Source organism: Elephas maximus, chromosome 21 (assembly GCF_024166365.1).
Source record: "Elephas maximus indicus isolate mEleMax1 chromosome 21, mEleMax1 primary haplotype, whole genome shotgun sequence".
Lineage (NCBI taxonomy): Eukaryota > Metazoa > Chordata > Mammalia > Proboscidea > Elephantidae > Elephas > Elephas maximus.
In genome coordinates, this window is record NC_064839.1 from 8,010,922 (window position 1) to 8,031,033 (window position 20,112).

The 20,112-nt window shown below is 44.7% G+C and overlaps 1 protein-coding gene across 4 annotated transcripts in view; it reads left to right on the forward strand.

Annotated features, from left to right (window-relative positions):
• The first annotated feature begins 3,438 nt into the window (after positions 1-3,438).
• LOC126064779 (ATP-binding cassette sub-family C member 12) overlaps positions 3,439-20,112 on the forward strand; it is an 83,383-nt gene continuing 66,709 nt past the window's right edge. For 2 of the 4 annotated variants that reach the window (XM_049864060.1, XM_049864057.1), the window contains exons 1-7: positions 3,439-3,557; positions 8,382-8,537; positions 12,370-12,517; positions 12,801-13,034; positions 13,561-13,734; positions 14,503-14,650; positions 17,650-17,798. In XM_049864060.1, coding sequence (XP_049720017.1) covers positions 3,439-3,557; positions 8,382-8,537; positions 12,370-12,517; positions 12,801-13,034; positions 13,561-13,734; positions 14,503-14,650; positions 17,650-17,798 — 1,128 coding nt within the window. Of the gene's footprint in view, positions 3,558-8,381; positions 8,538-12,369; positions 12,522-12,800; positions 13,035-13,560; positions 13,735-14,502; positions 14,651-17,649; positions 17,799-20,112 lie in introns of all 4 variants that reach the window. The other 2 variants (XM_049864058.1, XM_049864061.1) reach the window with 2 other exon arrangements.

A 20,112-nucleotide genomic window follows, 5' to 3' on the forward strand; every position in this document is an offset into this window, starting at 1 on the left:
AATGTACTTGCTAATAAAGAAGCTTCAGAGAAGAATTGCGGGATGTAGTGGGGCTTCTGACCATGCTCCCTCATGAATGAGGAAGGCTTACTGGCGAAGCCAGATCTAAGGGGTGAGAGCAAGGCAGCTGGTCTAGGTGGAGTTGTTGCTGTTAGGTGCCGTTGGTTCAGTTCCGACTCATAGCGATCCCATGCACAACAGAAGGAAACACTGCCCGGCCCTGCGCCATCTTTGCAATCCTTATGCTTGAGACCATTGTTGCAGCCACGATGTCAATTCGTCTCGTTGAGGGTCTTCCTCTCTTTCGCTGACCCTGTACTTTGCCAAGCATGATGTCCTTCTCCAGGGACTGATCCCTCCTGATAACATGTCCAAAGTATGTGACTCTAAGTCTCACCATCCTTGCTTCTAAGGAACATTCTGGGTGTACTTCTTCCAAGACAGATTTGTTCATTCTTTTGGCAGTCCATGGTATATTCAACATTCTTTTCCAACACCATAATTCAAAGGCATCAATTCTTCTTTGGTCTTCCTTATTCATTGCCCATTTTTTGCATGCATATGAGGCGATTGAAAATACCATGACTTGGGTCAGGCACATCTTAGTCTTCAAGGCAACATCGTTGCTTTTCAAAACTTTAAAGAGGTCCTTTGCAGCAGATTTGCCTAATGTAATGAGCCTTTTGGTTTCTTGACTGTTGCTTCTATGAGCGTTGATTGTGGATCCAAGTAAAATGAAATCCTTGTCAATTTCCACCTATTCTCCATTTATCATGATGCTGCTTATTGGTCCAGTTATAAGGATTTTTGTTTACTTTGGGGTGTAATCCATACTGAAGACTGTGGTCTTTGATCTTCTTAAGTAAGTGCTTCATGCCCTCTTCACTTTCAGCAAGCAAGGTTGCATCATCTGCATATTGCAGGTTATTAATGAGTCTTCCTCCAATCCCGAGGCCCCATTCTTCTTCATATAGTCATGTTTTCCAGATTATTTGCTCAGCATACAAATTGAATAAGTATGGTGAACAAATACAACCCTGACACACCCCTATCCTGACTTTGAAACATGCAGTATCCCCTTGTTCTGTTTGAACAGCTGCTTCTTGATCTATGTATGCATTCCTCATGAGCACAATTAAGTGTTCCAGAATTCCCATTCTTCAAAATGGTATCCATAATTTGTTATGATCCACACAGTCAAATGCCTTGCATAGTCAATAAAACACAGGTAAACATCTTTTTGGTATTTTCTGCTTTCAGCCAATATCCATCTGTCATCAGCAATGATATTCCTCCTTTCACATCCTCTTCTGAATCCAGCTTGAATTTCTGGGAGTTCTCTGTCAATGTACGACAGCAACTGCTTTTGAATGATCTTCAGCAAAATTTCCCCACGCATCTGTACGTTTGTCACACTGTGGGGGCTTGTGTGTTGCTGTGATGCTGGAAGCTATGCTATTCAAATACCAGCAGGGTCACCCATGGCAGACAAGTTTCAGCTGAGCTTCCGGACTGGGACAGACTAGGAAGAAGGACCCGGCAGCCTACTTCTGAAAAGAATTAGTCAGTGAAAACCTTATAGCTTCTCAGGTTGGTATATCACTGTCTGATATAGTGCTGGAAAATGAGCCCCTCAGGTTGGAAGACACTCAAAGTATAGAGACTCTGTGTATTACTTCCATCTTCTTTTGATGCTTCCTGTGTCATTTAATATTTTCCCCCTAGAATCCTTCAGTATTGCAACTTGAGGCTTGAGTTTTTCTTCAGTTCTTTCAGCTTGAGAAATGCTGAGCATGTTCTTCCCTTTCGTTTTTCTATCTCCAGGTCTTTGTACATGTCATTATAATACTTTACTTTGTCTTCTTGAGGTGCCCTTTGAAATATTCAGTTCAGCTGTTTGACTTCATCATTTCTTCCTTTTGCTTTAGCTACTTAATGTTCAAGAGCAAGTTTCAGAGTCTCTTCTGACATCCATTTTGGTGTTTTCTTTCTGTCCTGTCTTTTTAATGACCTCTTGCTTTCTTCATGTGTGATGTCCTTGATGTCATTCCACAACTCGTCTGGTCCTTAGTTATTGGTGTTCAATGCATCAAATCTATTCTTGGGATGGTCTCTAAATTCAGGTGGGATATACTCAAGGTCTTATTTTGGCTCTTGTGGACTTGTTCTAATTTTCTTAAGCTTCAAAGCTTGAACTTGCATAGGAGCAATTGATGGTTTGGTTCCCAGTCAGCCCCAGGCCTTGTTTTCACTGATTATTTTGAGGTTTTTCATTGTCTCTTTCCACAGTTATAGTCAATTTGATTCCTGTGTATTCCTTCTGGTGAGGTCCACATGTATAGTCACCATTTATGTTGTTGAAAAAAGGTATTTGCAATGAAGAAGTAGTTGGTATTGCAAACTTCTATCATGTGATTTTTATCACCATTTCTATCACCAAGGCCTTATTTACCAACTACTGATTCTTCTTCTTTGTTTCCAACTTTCTCATTCCAGTCTTCAGTAATTATCAATGCATCCTGATGGCATGTTTGATCAATTTCAGACTGCAAAAATTGGCAAACACCTTCAATTTCTTCATCTTTGGCCTTAGTGGTTTGTGGCTAAATTTGAATAATTGTCATATTAACTGACCTTCCTTGTAGGCATATGGATATTATCCTATCACTGACAGTGTTGTAGTTCAAGATAGATCTTGAAGTCTTCTTTTTGATGATGAATGCAACATCATTTTTCTTCAATTTGTCATTTTCAGCTTAGCAGACCATATGATTGTCGGACTCAAAATGGCCAATACCAGTCAATTTCAGCTCACTAATGCCTAGGATGTCAGTGTTTATGCACTCCACTTCATTTTTGATGACTTCTAATTTTTGTAGATTCATACTTCATACAGTCCACCTTCCATTTACTAATAGATATTTGCAGCTATTTCTTCTCATTTTGAGTTGTGACACATCAGCAAATGAAAGTCCCGGAATCTTGACTGCATCCGCTTTATTAAGGTCGACTGTACTATGAGGAGGCATCTCTTGCCCAGTCGTATTTTGAGTGCCCTTCAACCAGAGGAGCTCGTCTTCTGGCACCTTATCAGACAATATTCCTCTGCTATTCATAAGGTTTTCACTGGCTAATTCTTTTCAGAAGTAGACTGCCGGGTCCTTCTTCCTAGTCTATCTTAGTCTGGAAGCTCAGCTGAAACCTGTCTACCATGGATGACCCTGCTGGTATTTGAATACTGGTGGCATAGCTTCCAGCATCGCAGGAACACACAAGTCCCCAAAGAATGACAAACTGAGAGATGAATTGGGGAAGGTGGAGTAGGGGCTGCCTAATTCCATTCCAGTGTCCTCATCTCTCAGTGAAACTTCTCATCTTTCTGCTGTAGATTGAGAACATCCTAAAACTAAGAGTCTAGGATTCCAGGCTGCCATCAAGATGGTGGGTGAAGGCCCTTACCTCATGTCAGACCTGGACCGGCGAGGCCATCGGAGGTCCTTTTTCGAGAGATATGACCCCAGCCTGAAGACCATGATCCCAGTGCGACCTTATGCAAGGTAAGCCAGGATAAGTCTTGGAGGCCTCAAAACTACTGGGTGGGGGTGGGGCAGGGCCGGGCAGAGCCTTCAGGGATCAGGAGAGCCAGCCAGCTTCTGCTCCTCATGCTGCTGCCTCTGTATGTGTGTCCTTTTGTCCATCCATCCATCCACACGTTTATTCGTTTATCCACCAGGCACTTCTTGCCTTCTTTTGCTTTTGGATGAGAGGTAGACAATAGCTAACCTTTAAGGAGAACTTTGTACATGTCAGGCCCTGTTAAAGCACCTTACAAATCTTCTCATTCAATCTTCACAATCACCCTCGAGTTGCTAGGATTATCTTCATCTGGTAAATTGGGAAAGCGAGGCACAGAAAGATTAAGCCACTTGACAGAGGTTCAAACTACACCCATTGCTGTTGAAGCAATTTCAACTCGAAGCTACAATATAGGATGGAGTAGGACTTTTCCCATAGGGTTTCCTAAGCTGTTTTCTTTCCTGAAGCAGACTGCCACATCTTCCTCCCTCAAAGTGGGTTGGTGAGTTCAAACCATCAACCTTTCAGTTAATAGCCAAGTCAGGTAGCTTTTCCTTCATAGGAATCTACTTCAACAGTTAATGGCTTTAAACAATTGCCTTTGGTTTAGCTTCTAATTCTTTGACTAAGCAATTTGGGCTTGAGCTCAGCTGTGTGGTTCATCTGGTCTTAACTGTGCTTATTCATGCATCTATTGGTCATCATGGTGGTGGCTGTGCTTCTGGGGGCTGGCTGAGCAATATGGTCCATGTGGACTCCCAACCTTCAGCAGGCTAGCGTGGGCTTGATCTCATCCCAGTATAATAGGATTCCCAGAGAATTGTTAGATTGTTAGATATTACTCTGTGTCTCTGACTTTTAGTCCCTCTCAGGCGATTTATTATTCAGGGGCAAAAACTCAGTCTTTTCTTTCATTTCTTCTTCCTTTCCTCCTTCTCCTTCTCCCCCCACACCATATTCTTCTTCCTTTTCTCTTACCCCTCCTCTATCCTCCTCCACCATTATGTGATACCTAATATTTATGCAGCACATTACATGTTGTCTTAGGATTTTCTAGAGAAAACAAAACCAGTAAAAGCGCTGAACAGAAGATTTCAAAGAGCAACTCAAGAAGACAAAGGAAAGTATTATAATGACAAGTGCAAAGACCTGGAGATAGAAAACCAAAAGGGAAGAACACGGTTGGCATTTCTTAAGCTGAAAGAACTTAAGAAAAAACTCAAGCCTTGAATTGCACTACTGAAGAATTCTATGGGGAAAGTATTAAGGCACTCAGAAAGAATCAAAAGATGGAAGGAATGCACAGAGTTGTTATACCAAAAAGAATTGGTCAATGTTCAACCATTTAAAGAGGTAGCATATGATCAGGAACCGATGGTACTGAAGGAAGAAATCCAAGCTGTACTGAAGGCATTGGTAAAAAACAAGGCTCCAGGAATTGATGGAATATCAACTGAGATGTTTCAACAAACAGATGCAGCGCTGAAAGTGCTCACTCATCTTTGCCAAGAAATTTGGAATATAGCTACCTGGCCTACTGACTGGAAGAGATCCATATCTATGCCTGTTCCCAAGAAAGGCGATCCAACCGAATGCAGAAATTATTGAACAGTATCATTAATATCACATGCAAGCAAAATTTTGCTGAAGATCATTCAAAAGTGGCTGCAGCAGTGTATTGACAGGGAACTGCCAGAAATTCAGGCTGGATTCAGAAGAGGACATGGAACCAGGGATATCATTGCTGGTGTCAGATGGATCCTGGATGAAAGCAGAGAATACCAGAAGGATGTCTACCTGTGTTTTATTGACTATGCAAAGGCATTCAACTGTGTGGATCATAACAAATACTGGATGACATTGCCAAGAATGGGAATTCCAGAACATTTAATTGTGCTCATGAGAAGCCTGTACACAGATCAATAGGCAGTTGTTCAGACAGAACAAGGGGATACTACGTGGTTTAAAGTCAGGAAAGGTGTGTGTCAGGATTGTATCCTTTCACCATACCTATTCAGTTTGTATGCTGAGCAAATAATCTGAGAAGCTGGACTATAAGAATAAGACTGGGTCATTAGGATTAGAGAAAGACTCTTTAGCAACCTGCGTATGCAGATGACACAACCTTACTTGCTGAAAGTGAAGAGGACTTGAAGCACTTACTGATGAAGTTCAAAGATCACAGCCTTCAGTATAGATTATACCTCAAAATAAAGAAAACAAAAATCCTCACAGCCAGACCAATAAGCAACATCATGATAAATGGGGAAAAGACTGAGGTTTTCAAGGGTTTCATTTTACTTGGATCCACAATCAACACCCATGGAAGCATCAGTCAAGAAATCAAAAGATGCATTGCATTGAGCAAATTTTCTGGAAAGGATCTCTTTAAAGTGTTTAACAGCAAAGATGTCACCTCGAAGACTAAGGTATGCCTGATCCAAGCCATGGTATTTTCAATCGCATAATGTGCATGCGAAAACTGAAAAATGAATAGGGAAGACCAAAGAAGAACTGACGCCTTTGAACTGTGGTGTTGGCAAAGAATATTGAATATACCACGGACGGCCAAAAAATGAACAAATCTGTCTTGAAAGAAGTACAACCCGAATGCTCCTTTGAAGTAAGGATGGTGAGACTGCATCTTATATACTTTGGACATGTTGTCAGGAGTGGTCAGTCCCTAGAGAAGGACAAGGTGCTTGGTAAATTACAGGGTCAGAGGAAAACAGAAGACCCTCAATGAGATCGATTGACACAGTGGCTGCAGCAATGGGCTCAAGCATGACAATGATTGTGAGCATGGCGCAGGAGCCGGCAGAGGTTCATTCTGTGGGACATAGGGTCATTAAGAGTCGGAACTGACTCAACAGCACCTAACAACAGGGACAACACATATATGACTTATTTCAAGGGATTAGCTCATACAATTGTGAGGGGCTAGCAAATATCAAAAATTTGTAAGTCAGACAGCAGGCTGGAGACTTCTGAACCCTTTTGTCCAAGATATGTAAGTCAGGTGATGAGAAGAGTACAGAGCAGACAAACAAACAAACACAGTGCCGTGGAGTTGATTCCAACTCAGAGTGGACAGTTCTGCCAAAATATCTATTTATAGTCTGAAGGCAGAGTATACCCTAAGGAAACTCCCTTTTCAACTGATCTATTGATTGTTTTACATTGGATAACATTATGGAAGATAATTACATTACATTACATCAGTTACATTACATTACATCAATTAATTACATTACATCAATTAATTACATTACATCAATTACATTACATTAAAAAAACATTACATCAATTATATTACATTACACTACACCACACCACACCGCACCGCACCGCACCGCACCGCACCGCACCGCACTACACTACGCTACACTACACTACACTGCACTACGCTACACTACGGGACAGCAACCAGTCCAGTGTCTGGCCAAACCACTGGGAACTAGAGCCTAGTTATGTTGACACATAAAATTAACCATCACACATATGTTAATAGATTTAAAACTGGTAATAAACCATGATGTTGTCTCTAGGTCTTCTCCCTTTCCTCACCCCCACTGTGGAATTCTCAGCTCTGGACCCATCCCTCCTCCTGAGAGCAAATACATGTGCCTGACTCCATAAAGAATCAACTAACGGACCTCCATTTGCCCATCTACGAAATGGGACAGGAGCCTCTTTCCATACAATGATCATGGAACTCAAACACTGGTCAGTGTTCAATAATTGGCTCGCTAAGAAAACTCTTGGTAGTTAGTTGTCTTAGTCATCTAGTGCTGCTATAACAGAAATACCAAGAATGGATGGCTTTAACAAAGAGAAATTTATTTCCTTACAGTAAAGTAGGCTAGAAATCTAAATTCAGGGCATCAGCTCCAGGGGAAGGCTTTCTCCCTGTGTTGGCTCTAGAGGAACGTCTTTCTCATGAATCTTCCCCTGGACTAGGAGCTTCTCTTTGCAGGAACCCCGGGTCTAAAGGACGCTCTCTGCTCCTGGTGCTTCTTTCTTGGTGGTATGAGGTCTCCAGCTCTCTGCTTGCTTCCCTTTCCTTTTATCTCTGGTAAGATAAAAGGTGGTACAGGCCATACCCCAGCTAAACTCCCTTTATATTGGATCAGGGATGTGACCTGCTAAGGGTGTTACAATCCCACCCTGATCCTCTTTAACATAAAATTACAATCACAAAATGGAGGACAACCACAGAATACTGGGAATCATGGCCTAACCAAATTAATACACACATTTTTTGGGGGGGGACATGATTCAATCCATGACAGTAGTGTTTATTGAGTTTGTTTTTTTTTTGAAAAAAAAAATTGAGGTTTAGGGTTCACATATTCCTACCATGGTCAGGCTATCGACATGACATCACTGAATGTGAAATCCGGAGTGTGCTGAGGCTCACTGTTGTAATGTATTTCTGCCAGACAGAAAGGACAGACTTAAACAACAATCTCAAGACCATAGGTATTAGTAAAATGTACTGAAGTAACTAAAAAGGAGTGAGCTTTTGGTATTTATCACCTTTGTTTTTAACATAATTTACTTAATTTTAAGTGTTTATTATTATTTAATTTATAATAATGGCTGCATTTAACAAGTGACCTGCAGAATTCTTGAGCATTCAACAACTGGCCATCACGAGCTGGTCCGAGCTGGCTCTGGCACACCCTACTCCAAGGTCTAAAGTTGCACGCCACAGGTTCTGAGCCTGCCTGTGGTCAGTACCGCAGTTAAGAATAAAAGCCAGAGCATCACCCTGGAGCACCAAGCAACTTGTTTGTCTGCAGGTTGGCCCCCAACCCTGTGGATGATGCAGGGCTGCTCTCCTTTGCCACCTTTTCCTGGCTCACTCCAGTGATGATTCGAGGCTACAAGCACACGCTGACTGTGGACACCCTGCCCCCATTGTCGTTGTATGACTCATCCGACACCAATGCCAAAAGGTACCAGCGCTTGCTTGGGTCAATCACCTTGGGAGAGGAGCCCATTCTAGGAAGGGCCTGTGAGCCCCTTTGCATGCTCCCATGTCCCAGGTGTGCGGCTCTCTGAGACGTGGGCGAGGCTGACTACACTTCTTGTAGGTGAGCACTGGGAAGAGTCTGGGGGGAAAAAGGACCAGTTGGAGAACTATGACCTGAGGCTCTGGCTGGGCAGTTGGTTGTTTGTAGGAGTGCCGCATCAGGACAAGGTGGCTGGATTCCCACTTTGCTCTGTGCTGGCGGGATCCACCTGGGTTGCTGCACAAGCCCTGGGCATCCTGTTCTCCTTCAGCTTTAAAAATTGCTATTGGGCTTTCATATTACAAAATACATTTAGGTTGAACCACATGAAACTGCTCATCTTTTGCATTTTTGACTTCTAAAAATGACAGTTTCGTATAATCCAACCTTATTCATGTTCATTATAAAAATGTTAAAACAAGAGAAGTTGTAAAAGTAAACAGTGGAAGTATGCCCACCATCTCCAGCTGCACTCCCCAGAGGTAAGCACTATTTAATGTTAGCAGGATCTGTTCAAAAATTTTTCTACTCTGATTAAACACACCCTGTGCTACCATCCTCTACAGATCAATACCTCCTTCTCTTCCTCTCAACCCATAGGTCATGTTTTCTGCTTTACACAAAAAATGAAGCATCCTTTTTAATTGCTGATGACTTTGCTATTTTTGGTTAGGAGGTTATCAAGATTTTCCACGTCAGCACAAAGACATCAACTTTATCCTTTCTAACAGCCATGTTGACCTCTTTGGTCCTGATGAACCATTATGTATTTACGGGGAAGTTCTCCAGGACCTCTGCATGAGTTTTTCCTTGGAGTCTCCCTATCTTTGACGACAGGGGTAAAGTGCAAGGTACAGCCTGGAGTATATACTTAAAGGGCTGGGAATTTTCATCAGAGCCCTGCAACTGCTTCCAGAATTGTGCTTCCCCTCACGTGCACCCTAATGAAATCTCAGACAGGTAGTAACTTCCAAAATATGCAATCTGGAGAAAGTTACCATCAAGCACTGAGAGAAAGGGCTGGACCAGTATCCTGTGGGACCAGTGTCTGTGGAATCTCAGATCTACCTCTCTGGCTAGTACTTCTCAGCCTGTTTTTAACGTTTCATTCCATCTAGTCAAGGAGTCCTCGGGTGGCATAACGGTTAACACACTTGGCTGCTAACCAAAAGGTTGGTGGTTCAAGTCTACCCAGAGACATCTCTAAAGAAAGGCCTGGCAATCAACTTTTGAAAAGTCAGCCGTTGAAAACCTTTTAGAGTGAAGTTATTCTCTGACACACATGGGGATGCCATAAGTTGCACTCAACTCAAGGCAACTGTTTTTTTTCCCATCTACTCAACTCCTCTTCTGTGCTATGCTCCACTCCTAGGTAATCTCATCCACTCCAAAGGCTTCAAACACATGCTGACACTTTTAATAACATGTCTATCTCCAGTTCATGCCTCTGAATTCATATGCTCAGCACCTGACTTCATAGCCGTACCTGGATGCCTCGTAGTGTTGTTGTTGTTAGGTGCTGTCAGGTTAGTTCCGACTCATAGCCACCCCATGCACAACAGAATGAAACACTGCTGGATCCTGAGCAATCCTCACAATTGTTGCTATGCTTGAGCCCATTGTTGCAACCACTGTGTCAATTCATCTTGTTGAGGGTCTTCTCTTTTTCACTGGCCCTCTACTTTATTAAGAATGATGTCCTTCTACAGGGACTGATCCCTCTTGACAACAAGTCCAAAGCATGTGAGATATAGTCTTGCCATCCTTGCTTCTAAGGAGCATTCTGGTTGTACTTCCTTCAAGACAGATTTGTTCATTCTTTTGGCATTCCATGGTATATTCAACATTCTTTGCCAAAACCACAATTCAAAGGCGTCAATTTTTGTTAGGTATTCCTTGTGGACTTGTTCTAAATTTTCTTCAGGTTCAACTTGAAGTTGCATAGGAGCAATTTATGGTCTGGTCCATAGTCAGCCCCAGGCTCTGTTCTGACTGATGATTTTGAGCTTTTCCATTGCCTCTTTCCACAGTTATAATCAATTTGATTCCTGTGTATTCCTTCTGGTGAGGTCCACATGTATAGTCGCCATTTATGTTGTTGAAAAAAGGTATTTGCAATGAAGAAGTCGTTGGTCTTGCAAAATTCAATCATGCAACCTCCAGCATCATTTCTACCACCAAGGCCATATTTTCCAACTACCAATCTCTCTTCTCTGTTTCCAAATTTCACACCCCAGTCACCAGTAATTATCAGGGCATCTTGATTGCATGTTTGATCAATTTCAGACTGCAGAAGTTGGTAAAAATCTTCAATTTCTTCATCTTTGGCCTTAGTGGTTGGTATGTAAATTTGAATAATAGTCATATTAACGGGTCTTCCTTGTAGGCATTATTGATTTTATCCTACCACTGACAGCATTGTACTTCAGGATAGATCTTGAAATGTTCTTTCTGACGATGAATGCAATGCCATTCCTCTTCAAGTTGTCATTCTGGGCATAGTAGTTGCCTCGTAGGCATCTTATATCTAAAGCAGTGTTGTTGATCCTCCGCCCCAACCTGACAGTATTCTCCTCCTTTTCCTCTTTTCCTCATCTTGGTAAACTCCATCCACTAGGTAAACTCTGCTCAAGACAGAAAATGGGGGTTATCTGTGACCCCACTTCTTCTTTTCTCCCCCATCCAATTTGTCAGTGAGTCCGGTTGTCTTCTTGTCCACCTTTTCTTATCTCCACTCTCCCCCATGTCAACCACTACCACCCCTCACCTGAACTCCAACTCTCTGCCATGTGGTCCCCTTTGCTTTCCTCACCACTGTAATCCATCAATCTCACAGTATCCAGGCTGATCTTGTAAATAAATAAAGTAATCTTGTCACATCTGCTTAAAGACTTGTCATGGCTTTTTTACTCTTGAACTCTAGGTTCTTCCTGAGGCTTCTGAGTTCCCGTGTGACTTGGCTCTGCCTTGGTGCCGGTATCCTTTCAGCTCCTCTCCTTCATCACCACACTCTGCCACATTGGCCTTCTCCTTTCAGGTCTGCCCAATGGACAAGTTCCTCTCAGGCCTGGAGAAGATTTTTCCCTTCTTTCTCTGTTGCTTCTGTCTTCTTATCAGAACTGTTATTGTGCTAATAAGGGCATTGGTGGTCAAGTGGCAGAATTCTTGCTTTCATGAGGGAGACCCAGGTTCAATTCCCAGCCAATCCACCTCATGTGCAGCCACCAGTCATCTGCTGGTGGAGGCTTATGTGTTGCTACGATGCTGAACAGGTTTCTGTGGAGCCTCCAGACTAAGATGGACTGGGAAGACAGACATGATGACTTACTTCCAAAAATCATCCAGGGAAAACCCCATGGATCACAATGGTCTGATCTGCAACCAGTCATGTGGATGGCTCAGGACAAGACAGTGTTTTTTCCCTCTGTGCGTGGGTTCATCACGAGTCTGGGCTGACTCAGAGGCAGTGACAACAACATTGTGCTAATAAGCAGCACTGGATGGTGGAGATGAAAAGTGGGAAGAGCAGTGAAGGCCTAGAAAGTACTCAAATACCAGATAGGCAGTCATACCAGCTAGCATCTTGGCTCTGTCCCCTGACCCTCCTGTACCCCTCTCCTGGAAAAGAAGAAAGGAGAATCAGTGCTGCCCATCTGAGGCCACCACTCCAGGAATGAGGACTCTGCTAACCTCTCAAGGCAGTGTCCATCAGAATAACTTCAGATAGCAAGTAGAAATCTAAATGCCTTTCTTTCTTCCTGTCCTTTCATCATAGATTTCGAATCCTTTGGGATAAAGAGGTAGAGAGGGTGGGGGCTGAGAAAGCCTCCCTGGGCCAAGTGGTCTGGAAATTCCAGCGGACACGAATTTTGATGGACATTGTGGCCAACATCCTGTGCATCGTCATGGCAGCCATAGGGCCGGTGAGTGGGGCTGGCTCTTTTGCCTCGTCTCCTGGTCCCCAGATCTGCAAAGAATGTCATTAGTACTTCCTCTGTGAGCTGGTGGGTTCAGTACATTGTCATTATCTTTGGGCTCCTTGGGGGCAAATGTTCATAAAGCTAATCCTTGTCAAGCACAGCAGCGGCCGCTGAAAGTAATTAGAAAGTTTGCCTCATAAAGTCAGCTTGCTGACCTTATCTGAGGCCTCCTCTATGGCCTTGGCCTCCAGCAGCCCTCTCCTGTCTCCACTACACTCTTTTACAGACAGTTCTCATTCACCAAATCCTCCAGCAGACCGAGAACACCTCCAGGAAAGTCTGGGTTGGCATCAGCCTGTGCTTTGCCCTTTTTGCCACTGAGTTTACCAAAGTTCTGTTTTGGGCCCTTGCCTGGGCCATAAATTACCGCACGGCGATCCGGTTGAAGGTGGCAGTCTCTACCATGGTTTTTGAAAACCTGGTGTCCTTCAAGACGCTGACACATATCTCTGTTGGCAAGGTAAGCTGGTACAGGAGGAGTCTCATTGCTGGTAGGTTGAAAGAGAGTAGAACAAAAGGGATATGTCTCCCAAATTGAGTTGGCTCCCTTTAAGAATTCATTCCCAAAGGTCCATTGGACACTTCGGTTGACATCTGATTGACAAAGAGTCACGTGGCCACACTCCTTCCATAAAGGAGGCTTCTAACTGGACATGCTATTGCCCTTGATAAAGCAGGGTTGTACTAATAAGGATAAGGGGACAATAAATATAGGATAGGCAGCTAGAAGTCTCCCCTACATGCTCCTAGGTGGTAATATTACCCTATAAGGGTTTCTTCATTGGGATTCTCGGTCTAAAAGATTGTTTCCTCCAAAGTCATACCAGAAAGAGACCCACAAAACTCATCATGTTGGCCCCTTATCATTCCTGATGAAGGCAGTTTTTCTCTTCTCTCCTCAGAGCCCTGGGTCATTTTGAAAGCCTTTGGTTGAGAAAATAGTTGGGTGACCTTTGAAAGCCTGAACACATGCTCTTTCTTTCTAGGTGCTCAATATACTGTCAAGTGATAGCTATTCCTTGTTTGAAGCTGCCTTGTTTTGTCCCTTGCCAGCCACCATTCCTATCCTAATGGCCATTTGTGCAGTGTACGCCTTTTTCATTCTGGGGCCCACAGCTCTCATCGGGATATCCGTGTATGTCATATTCATTCCCATCCAGGTAATGGCAGGGGGTTGTAATTGTCACTGCTTCACGTTTTGCATTTCACACACATTTGTTTGCTGGGTTGGATAGAAGGCATAAATTCCGGGGCACGGACCTGAGGCTTCTGCACCCTCTCTGTGTCCCCAGGTGTGTTGTGCATGTGCCTTTCTGTGCCCACAGGTGTGCTGCCCATACACCCACTCTGTGCCCACAGGTGTGCCACCCATGTGCCCACTCTGGGCCCAAAGGTGTGCTGCCTGTGTGCCCTCTCTTGTCCCACAGGTGTGCTCTCCTTGCACTCATTCTGTACCCACAGGTGTGTCCCCATGTGTCCCCTCTGTACCCACAGGTGTGCAGCCCATGCACCCACTCTGTACCCACAAGTGTGCTCTGCATGCATCCTCTCTGAGCCCACAGGTGTGCTGCCTGTGTGCCCATTCCATACCCACAGGTGTGCTTTCTTTTGCTGGCACATTGTAGTTTTTTAAAGATGGAATTTGATGCCCTGGGGAAGGGAGCTGTGCTCCTTCAGTCTACACAGCTCCCAGCTCCCAGCTCCCCACTTGCATCCTGCAGTTCACTTATTTATATCACCTGCCCAATCCCAGGGGATGGTCCACAGACCACATCTGCTGCCACAGCACAAGGAAAGGACTCGGCTGAGACTCTCCAACCAACTTCCCTCTGAACTTTTGCCGGCACTTACGTTCTGATCCCTGGTTCTTTAGGCCAACTGCAACTCAGCAATTCTCCCTGAGCACAGTGTATGTCCCTTGATTTCAGATGTTTATGGCTAAGCTCAATTCAACTTTCCGAAGATCAGCAATTTCAGTGACAGACAAGAGAGTTCAGACAATGAATGAGTTTCTGACCTGCATCAAGCTGATTAAAATGTACGCCTGGGAGGGATCCTTTACAAAGACCATTCGAGGTAGGATGAGAGCATCTTACAGAGCCACGTACTCTTTGACGGTGCTCATCAAAGGGGTTTCTAGGGTTTCTGGGGCCAAGTATTCCAGAAGGGGCTGAACAGGGCCCTGAGATGCTAGGCAGGCTTTTCAAAGATTAGGGAGCTTTTATAACAGACCTGGGCATCTGTTGTGGTAAACCCAAGGGCTTGGCAGGTTAGCTGTATATGGTCTTGTCTTTACTGGGGCATTGGGATGTTGGTACTGACTACTTACCTTTTTAAAAATAATCCACTAAAACAATACGACCAGGAGACGAGCTGTCTCAAGTGATTTCCTTGATTTAGAAGAAGTCTACACACACACACACACACACACACACACACACACACACACAGAGATACCGCCTCCTACTCGCCTACAGCAGCCTCGTCACATTTGGATGGCTCACTAACTCGACATTCCTTGGGCAGATACAGGGGTGCATATATAGTTTCTTTTTTTTTTTTTTTTTAAATATTAAAACTATTTCAATCAACTATAAATGCAAATCTAATTGCAGGTACATTTACATAATTGCCGACATAGACTCAGGTGGTTGGCCGGTTAACGATCTGAACCCCTGTCACAACTGACTTTCTGGATCTACAATTACACTTTTGCCCCAGCATGTAATTGGGGCTTAAGCTGTGTGTCTGCACTTTAGGGCCTGGCTTTAGAAAACCTGCTTCTGAGTTGGCCAAAGGAAGTGCCCCAGTTTGGGACATCTATAGTTCCATTTGCCCCCTTGAGGATCCAGAAGCGCTTTCTCACACACTCAAGTCACTCCAGTTCAATTTAATTTGATTTGATTCCATTTGACTTAATTCAATTTAACTTACTATAATTCATCTCAGTTTAATTCAATAAATACTTACCAAGTTCCTGCATGTGCAAGGCCATAGGAGCTACACAAATGACCAGGAAAAGGATCCCTGCTTTAAAGGTTCAGGAAGGCTGAGCTGTGAAGCTCAAAAATACCTACAAGTTTGTGGGCTCTTCTGGAATATACCCAGAATCCATCTGCTTCTCTCCATTCGACCACCTCCAGAGCCCAAGCCAACATTCTCTCCCTCCAAGACTATGCAAGAACTCCAGTGCTTCCCTGCTTCCACCTGGTTGTCCCCTACTATCCAATTATGTACCCAGAAGCCAGAGTGACCTTTCAAAATCTCCATCAGATCATGCCCCTGCCCCCCTGCTGACAAGTATAGTGGCTTCTCATCATACTTAGAGTTATTTCAACTTAGGACTTTTGACTGAAATCCAGGTTCTGTCACTTGGACTATTAGGTCTGGCATGATCTGGCCCCTGGTGACCATCAGGATCTCATTGCACTTGACACTCACCCTGGATAACTCCAGCCCAGCCGTGCTAACCTTCTCTCTGCTATTAGAGCCACATGCCAACCTCAGTCACTCCTCAGGAGCTTTGCACTTTCTGTACCCTCTGCCTGGAGTGCTCTTCCGCTACATGTTCACAGGATGTCTTGACTTTAGGTCTCCTCTCAAATATCACTGCCCCAAGCAGGTCCTCTGCCCACCAGTTCTTCTTAATCGTGCCACCTTGTTTGTTTCTTTCCTATCACCCAATACAACCTGTAATTATGTAATGGTTTATTTCTTCATTGTCTCTCTCCCCCGCTGGAAGAGGACTGAGACCCTGTTTACTCCTATATTCCCCAGAGCCAAGCACAGGGCCTGGCATATAGTAAATGTCAGATTAGAATTTGTTGAATGAGTGAATACATTAATTCATTACCGTACAGGATGAAAGGGGGAAAGTGCCACAGGAGAAACTGAGCAAGCTCCATGGGAGCTGAAGGGGGAGCAAACTGGGTTGGAGAAACCAAGGCCGAGGTGGCCTTTTAGATGGGTCTTGAAGGATGCAGAGAATCTGGATGCACAGAGAGTTGGGGAAGCCCCCAGGTAGGAGCAGAGGCCCAGAGGTAGAGATGTGTGGGTGTGCTCGTGGAAAAGGAGGTGGCTGGGTGTCCTTGAGGCGAAGGGCACCTGATAGCAGAGCTTAGGATCACGGTAGAACTGGGTGCCAATCTTGGCTCCATCAGTCAATAGGCAAGTAAGTTAGCCTTGCTTGGACTAGCTACTCTCCTGTGCAAAGGGCATAGGAATTCCTCTCCCTCGTCACACAGCAGGGAGAACCATCTAACGAGATGGTGCACGTGGAGTGCTCAGCAGAGCGCCTGGCACATCGTGAGTGCTCCGTAAGCAACAGCTGTCACATTGCTAACGTGACAGGGATCTTGCAGATAAGGCTGGAATCAGGGTTGGTGGGAACTTCAGATATCAGAGAAAGAAGTTTTCAGCTCAGTTTTGATCAGCGCAGAGTCGTGCGCATCACTTGGACCAGCGAAAGGAGAAAACTCTCCTTGAGTTTAAAGCCATTCCTGGGACACAGGCAGGGGCCCCATTTGGTGGTCTTTAGGCCGGCATAGGTGCTTTGTTTGGCTCCTACAATATTTAAAAATTTGTCTCAATTAGTTGCCAACATTCACGAGTAGGGGGATGTCTCATAAAAATCTGAATCTGAGTCTCTTCCAAAGAATTGAAGTTAACAAATACTAGGCTCACTTGCCCACATGGCAACCACTCGCTGGCACTGAGGAGAGGCCACCCCTCTCAACCAGGCATGGGCTCCTCATTTCGCCACATCCCTCACTCTTCCTCTGGTCCTACAAGCTGCCCACTGGCCTACTTCACGTTGCTTGTAAGGCATCTGAGTTTATGACTCCTGCCACACACAGTCATCAGGATGGGAAGGGGCCTTGGAAATCATGGCACCTGACCTGTATGGCTGCTGGGCTTGTGTTCTGTGCGTTTCGTGTACTCCCTCTCATAAAGCTTCACCACAGGAACTTCACAAACACTCATTTGAAGGAAGATGAGGGTGGGTTGAGACATTTATTAATGCTGGGGCTTGACATGCAGGATGAGGTCACGCTGGACTGCTTTCTATTTGACAGACATAAGGAAGAGGGAAAGGAAGTTACTGGAAAGAGCTGGATTTGTCCAAAGTGGAAATTCAGCCCTGGCGCCTATTGTGTCCACCATAGCCATTGTATTGACATTCTCCTGCCACATCCTTCTGAGACGCAGGCTCACCGCCCCCGTGGTAAGAACCATCCCCAGATCTGGCGTCTTTTGCACCCCAACCACAGCCAGCCCCAGGTGGGAAGTTCCTCCCCACCCTTTCCTGGCATGGCGTTAGAACACCCAGTCACAGTGGGCCAGACTCTGCAGAATTCCACCCCAACTTTTGAAGCAACTGCTTGGGCTGACTGTGAGCCCCAGACTGTCTGGCTCCGATTCTTATCTGGTTCTTGGCAGGGCAGGGGTCATAGTTAACATCATAGTAACAGCGTAGTTACATTCCAGATGCAAATATGATTTTACATTCCGAAAGCAAAAGTGAAGCAAACCAATCCCAGGGCTGTTAGGTTTATACATACCATAGGAAGAAGGAGCCCTTGTTGTACAATGGTTAAGTGCTTGGCTCCTAACCCAAAGGTTGACGATTCGAACCCACCTAGCAACTCCATGGGAGAAGGACCTGGTGATCTGCTGCTATAAAGATTACAGCCTAGAATACCCTCTGGGGCAGTTCTACTCTGCCACATGGGGTTGCTATGAATTGAAATTGACTCGACAGCAAGCAACAGCAATACAGAAAAGAAAGTTTGAGAAAATTCATTTAGTGGGTCGTGTGGTAGGTACCAAGAGAGGCAGTGTGGTGTGTGGGCTTGGAGCTGGGACTGCCTTGTTTAAATCCTGCTCTGCTACTTGGTAGCTGTGGCTTATGGCGAATGCTTGACTACACTTGCCTTAGGTTTATTATCTGTGAAATGGGGATGACGATAACGATAATCATCAGCGAGGTTGCGAGAACTAAGTTATTTTATGTAAACCTCATAGAACAGTGCTGGTACTAAGTACTCTATCAGTCTCTGCTATTATTATTCACCCAATTCTCACCCAGGCCAGGCAAACGCAGGTTGGCAGGTTTGGGGAGAGAACTGGGATGAGTTTGAGATGTTAGGCTTTTTGCAAAGGGGACCTGAGCATTCGAAGGTAAAGAAATGGTGAGCTAGAGGAAAATTGGTCACTGGCTTAAAGAAAGCAACAATACTCAAGATAATAAACCACGTAGCTGATGGGCAAGTGAGTGGGCTAGTAAAAGCCAGCGAATGCTGGAAAAGAAGAGTAGGCAAGTCTAGGCAAACTCATCCTGGAAGAATTGCACCAAAGATCAGGGACCTCAAGGGGAGAGGACAGATGAACTTTGAGCAATGAAAATACACTTGTGGGGACTTTCTCTGTGGGGCTGTTAGTTCCATTCCTGCCCTGTGTTTCTTTGTGAGGTACTTGTATTTTTCTCAGGTTCTTGGCAGGTAATAGCTTACGCAGTCTTAGGCTGAAATAAGGCATGAACCCAAAGCCACAATGAATGGCAGCAATGCACTGAAGTCTGAACGGAACGCTACCCAGCTATTGTGACTCCTTCCTATGATCCCAGATGAGCAAGCAAACAAAAATCTACCCAATAGCACACCAGGCACATCCATTTGAAACCAAACTGAGTACACATAGTTAACAGTTTTTTAAACAATGGATTCTGAAAAAACCTAGACCAAAAACAAATTTGCTGAATGCACAGCTTATATTTCTTTGGGTTCAGAATCCCTAGCTTGCCCAGAGCCACAGCAGCAGTCGCTCAGTCCCAGGTGCTTGGTCACATCAGGCATCTCACAGCAGCCCAGGTGCTCTGCCAACCCAGGGTGGACTTCCAGGGCCAAGGTGGGGCTTTGGGACTTGGCGGAGTTGAATTCTCTTCGGGATGTGTTTCAGACCAGATGTGAAGGGAGCATCCTTCCTCCTGCTCCTAACAAAGTCACTAGGTTTAGTGGAAGCCTGAGGCCCTGTCCATGGGGCCCACTCAACATCAGGCAGGATCACTCCGAATTTGCTGAAGGCGGCTGTGTTATTAATTTCTTCAATGGGTGGCTGGGGAGAGGCTGCTAATTACAAGTCGGACAGATGAGATGTGATCGGAGGCATGAGATCGTGTGCCCCTGGAGCACAAATGGAAGCGAGGAAACTTGACTCCGTTGAGGCTGTAAGATACTAACTACCCACCATGCAGGCTCAGTGAGGAAGGCCCTGTGACCCTGGTGTGTGGGGCAGCCAGGCCCTGGGAGGGAGAGGCAGAGGTCACTCTCCAGCAGCCAGTGTGGACGAAGGAGGTCTTTCCAGGAGGTTCTGTCTTCATCTTGGAGGGTGTGTGTGGTATGGAAAAGGATGTTCTAGCGTTGAAGTGTTAGGCATGAGAATGGGATGATTTTAGGAAACCACACATAGTATTTTTCTTTTTAAAATTATTTTAATTTTTGTTGCTATTGAAAATATATACAGCAGAACATACACCAATT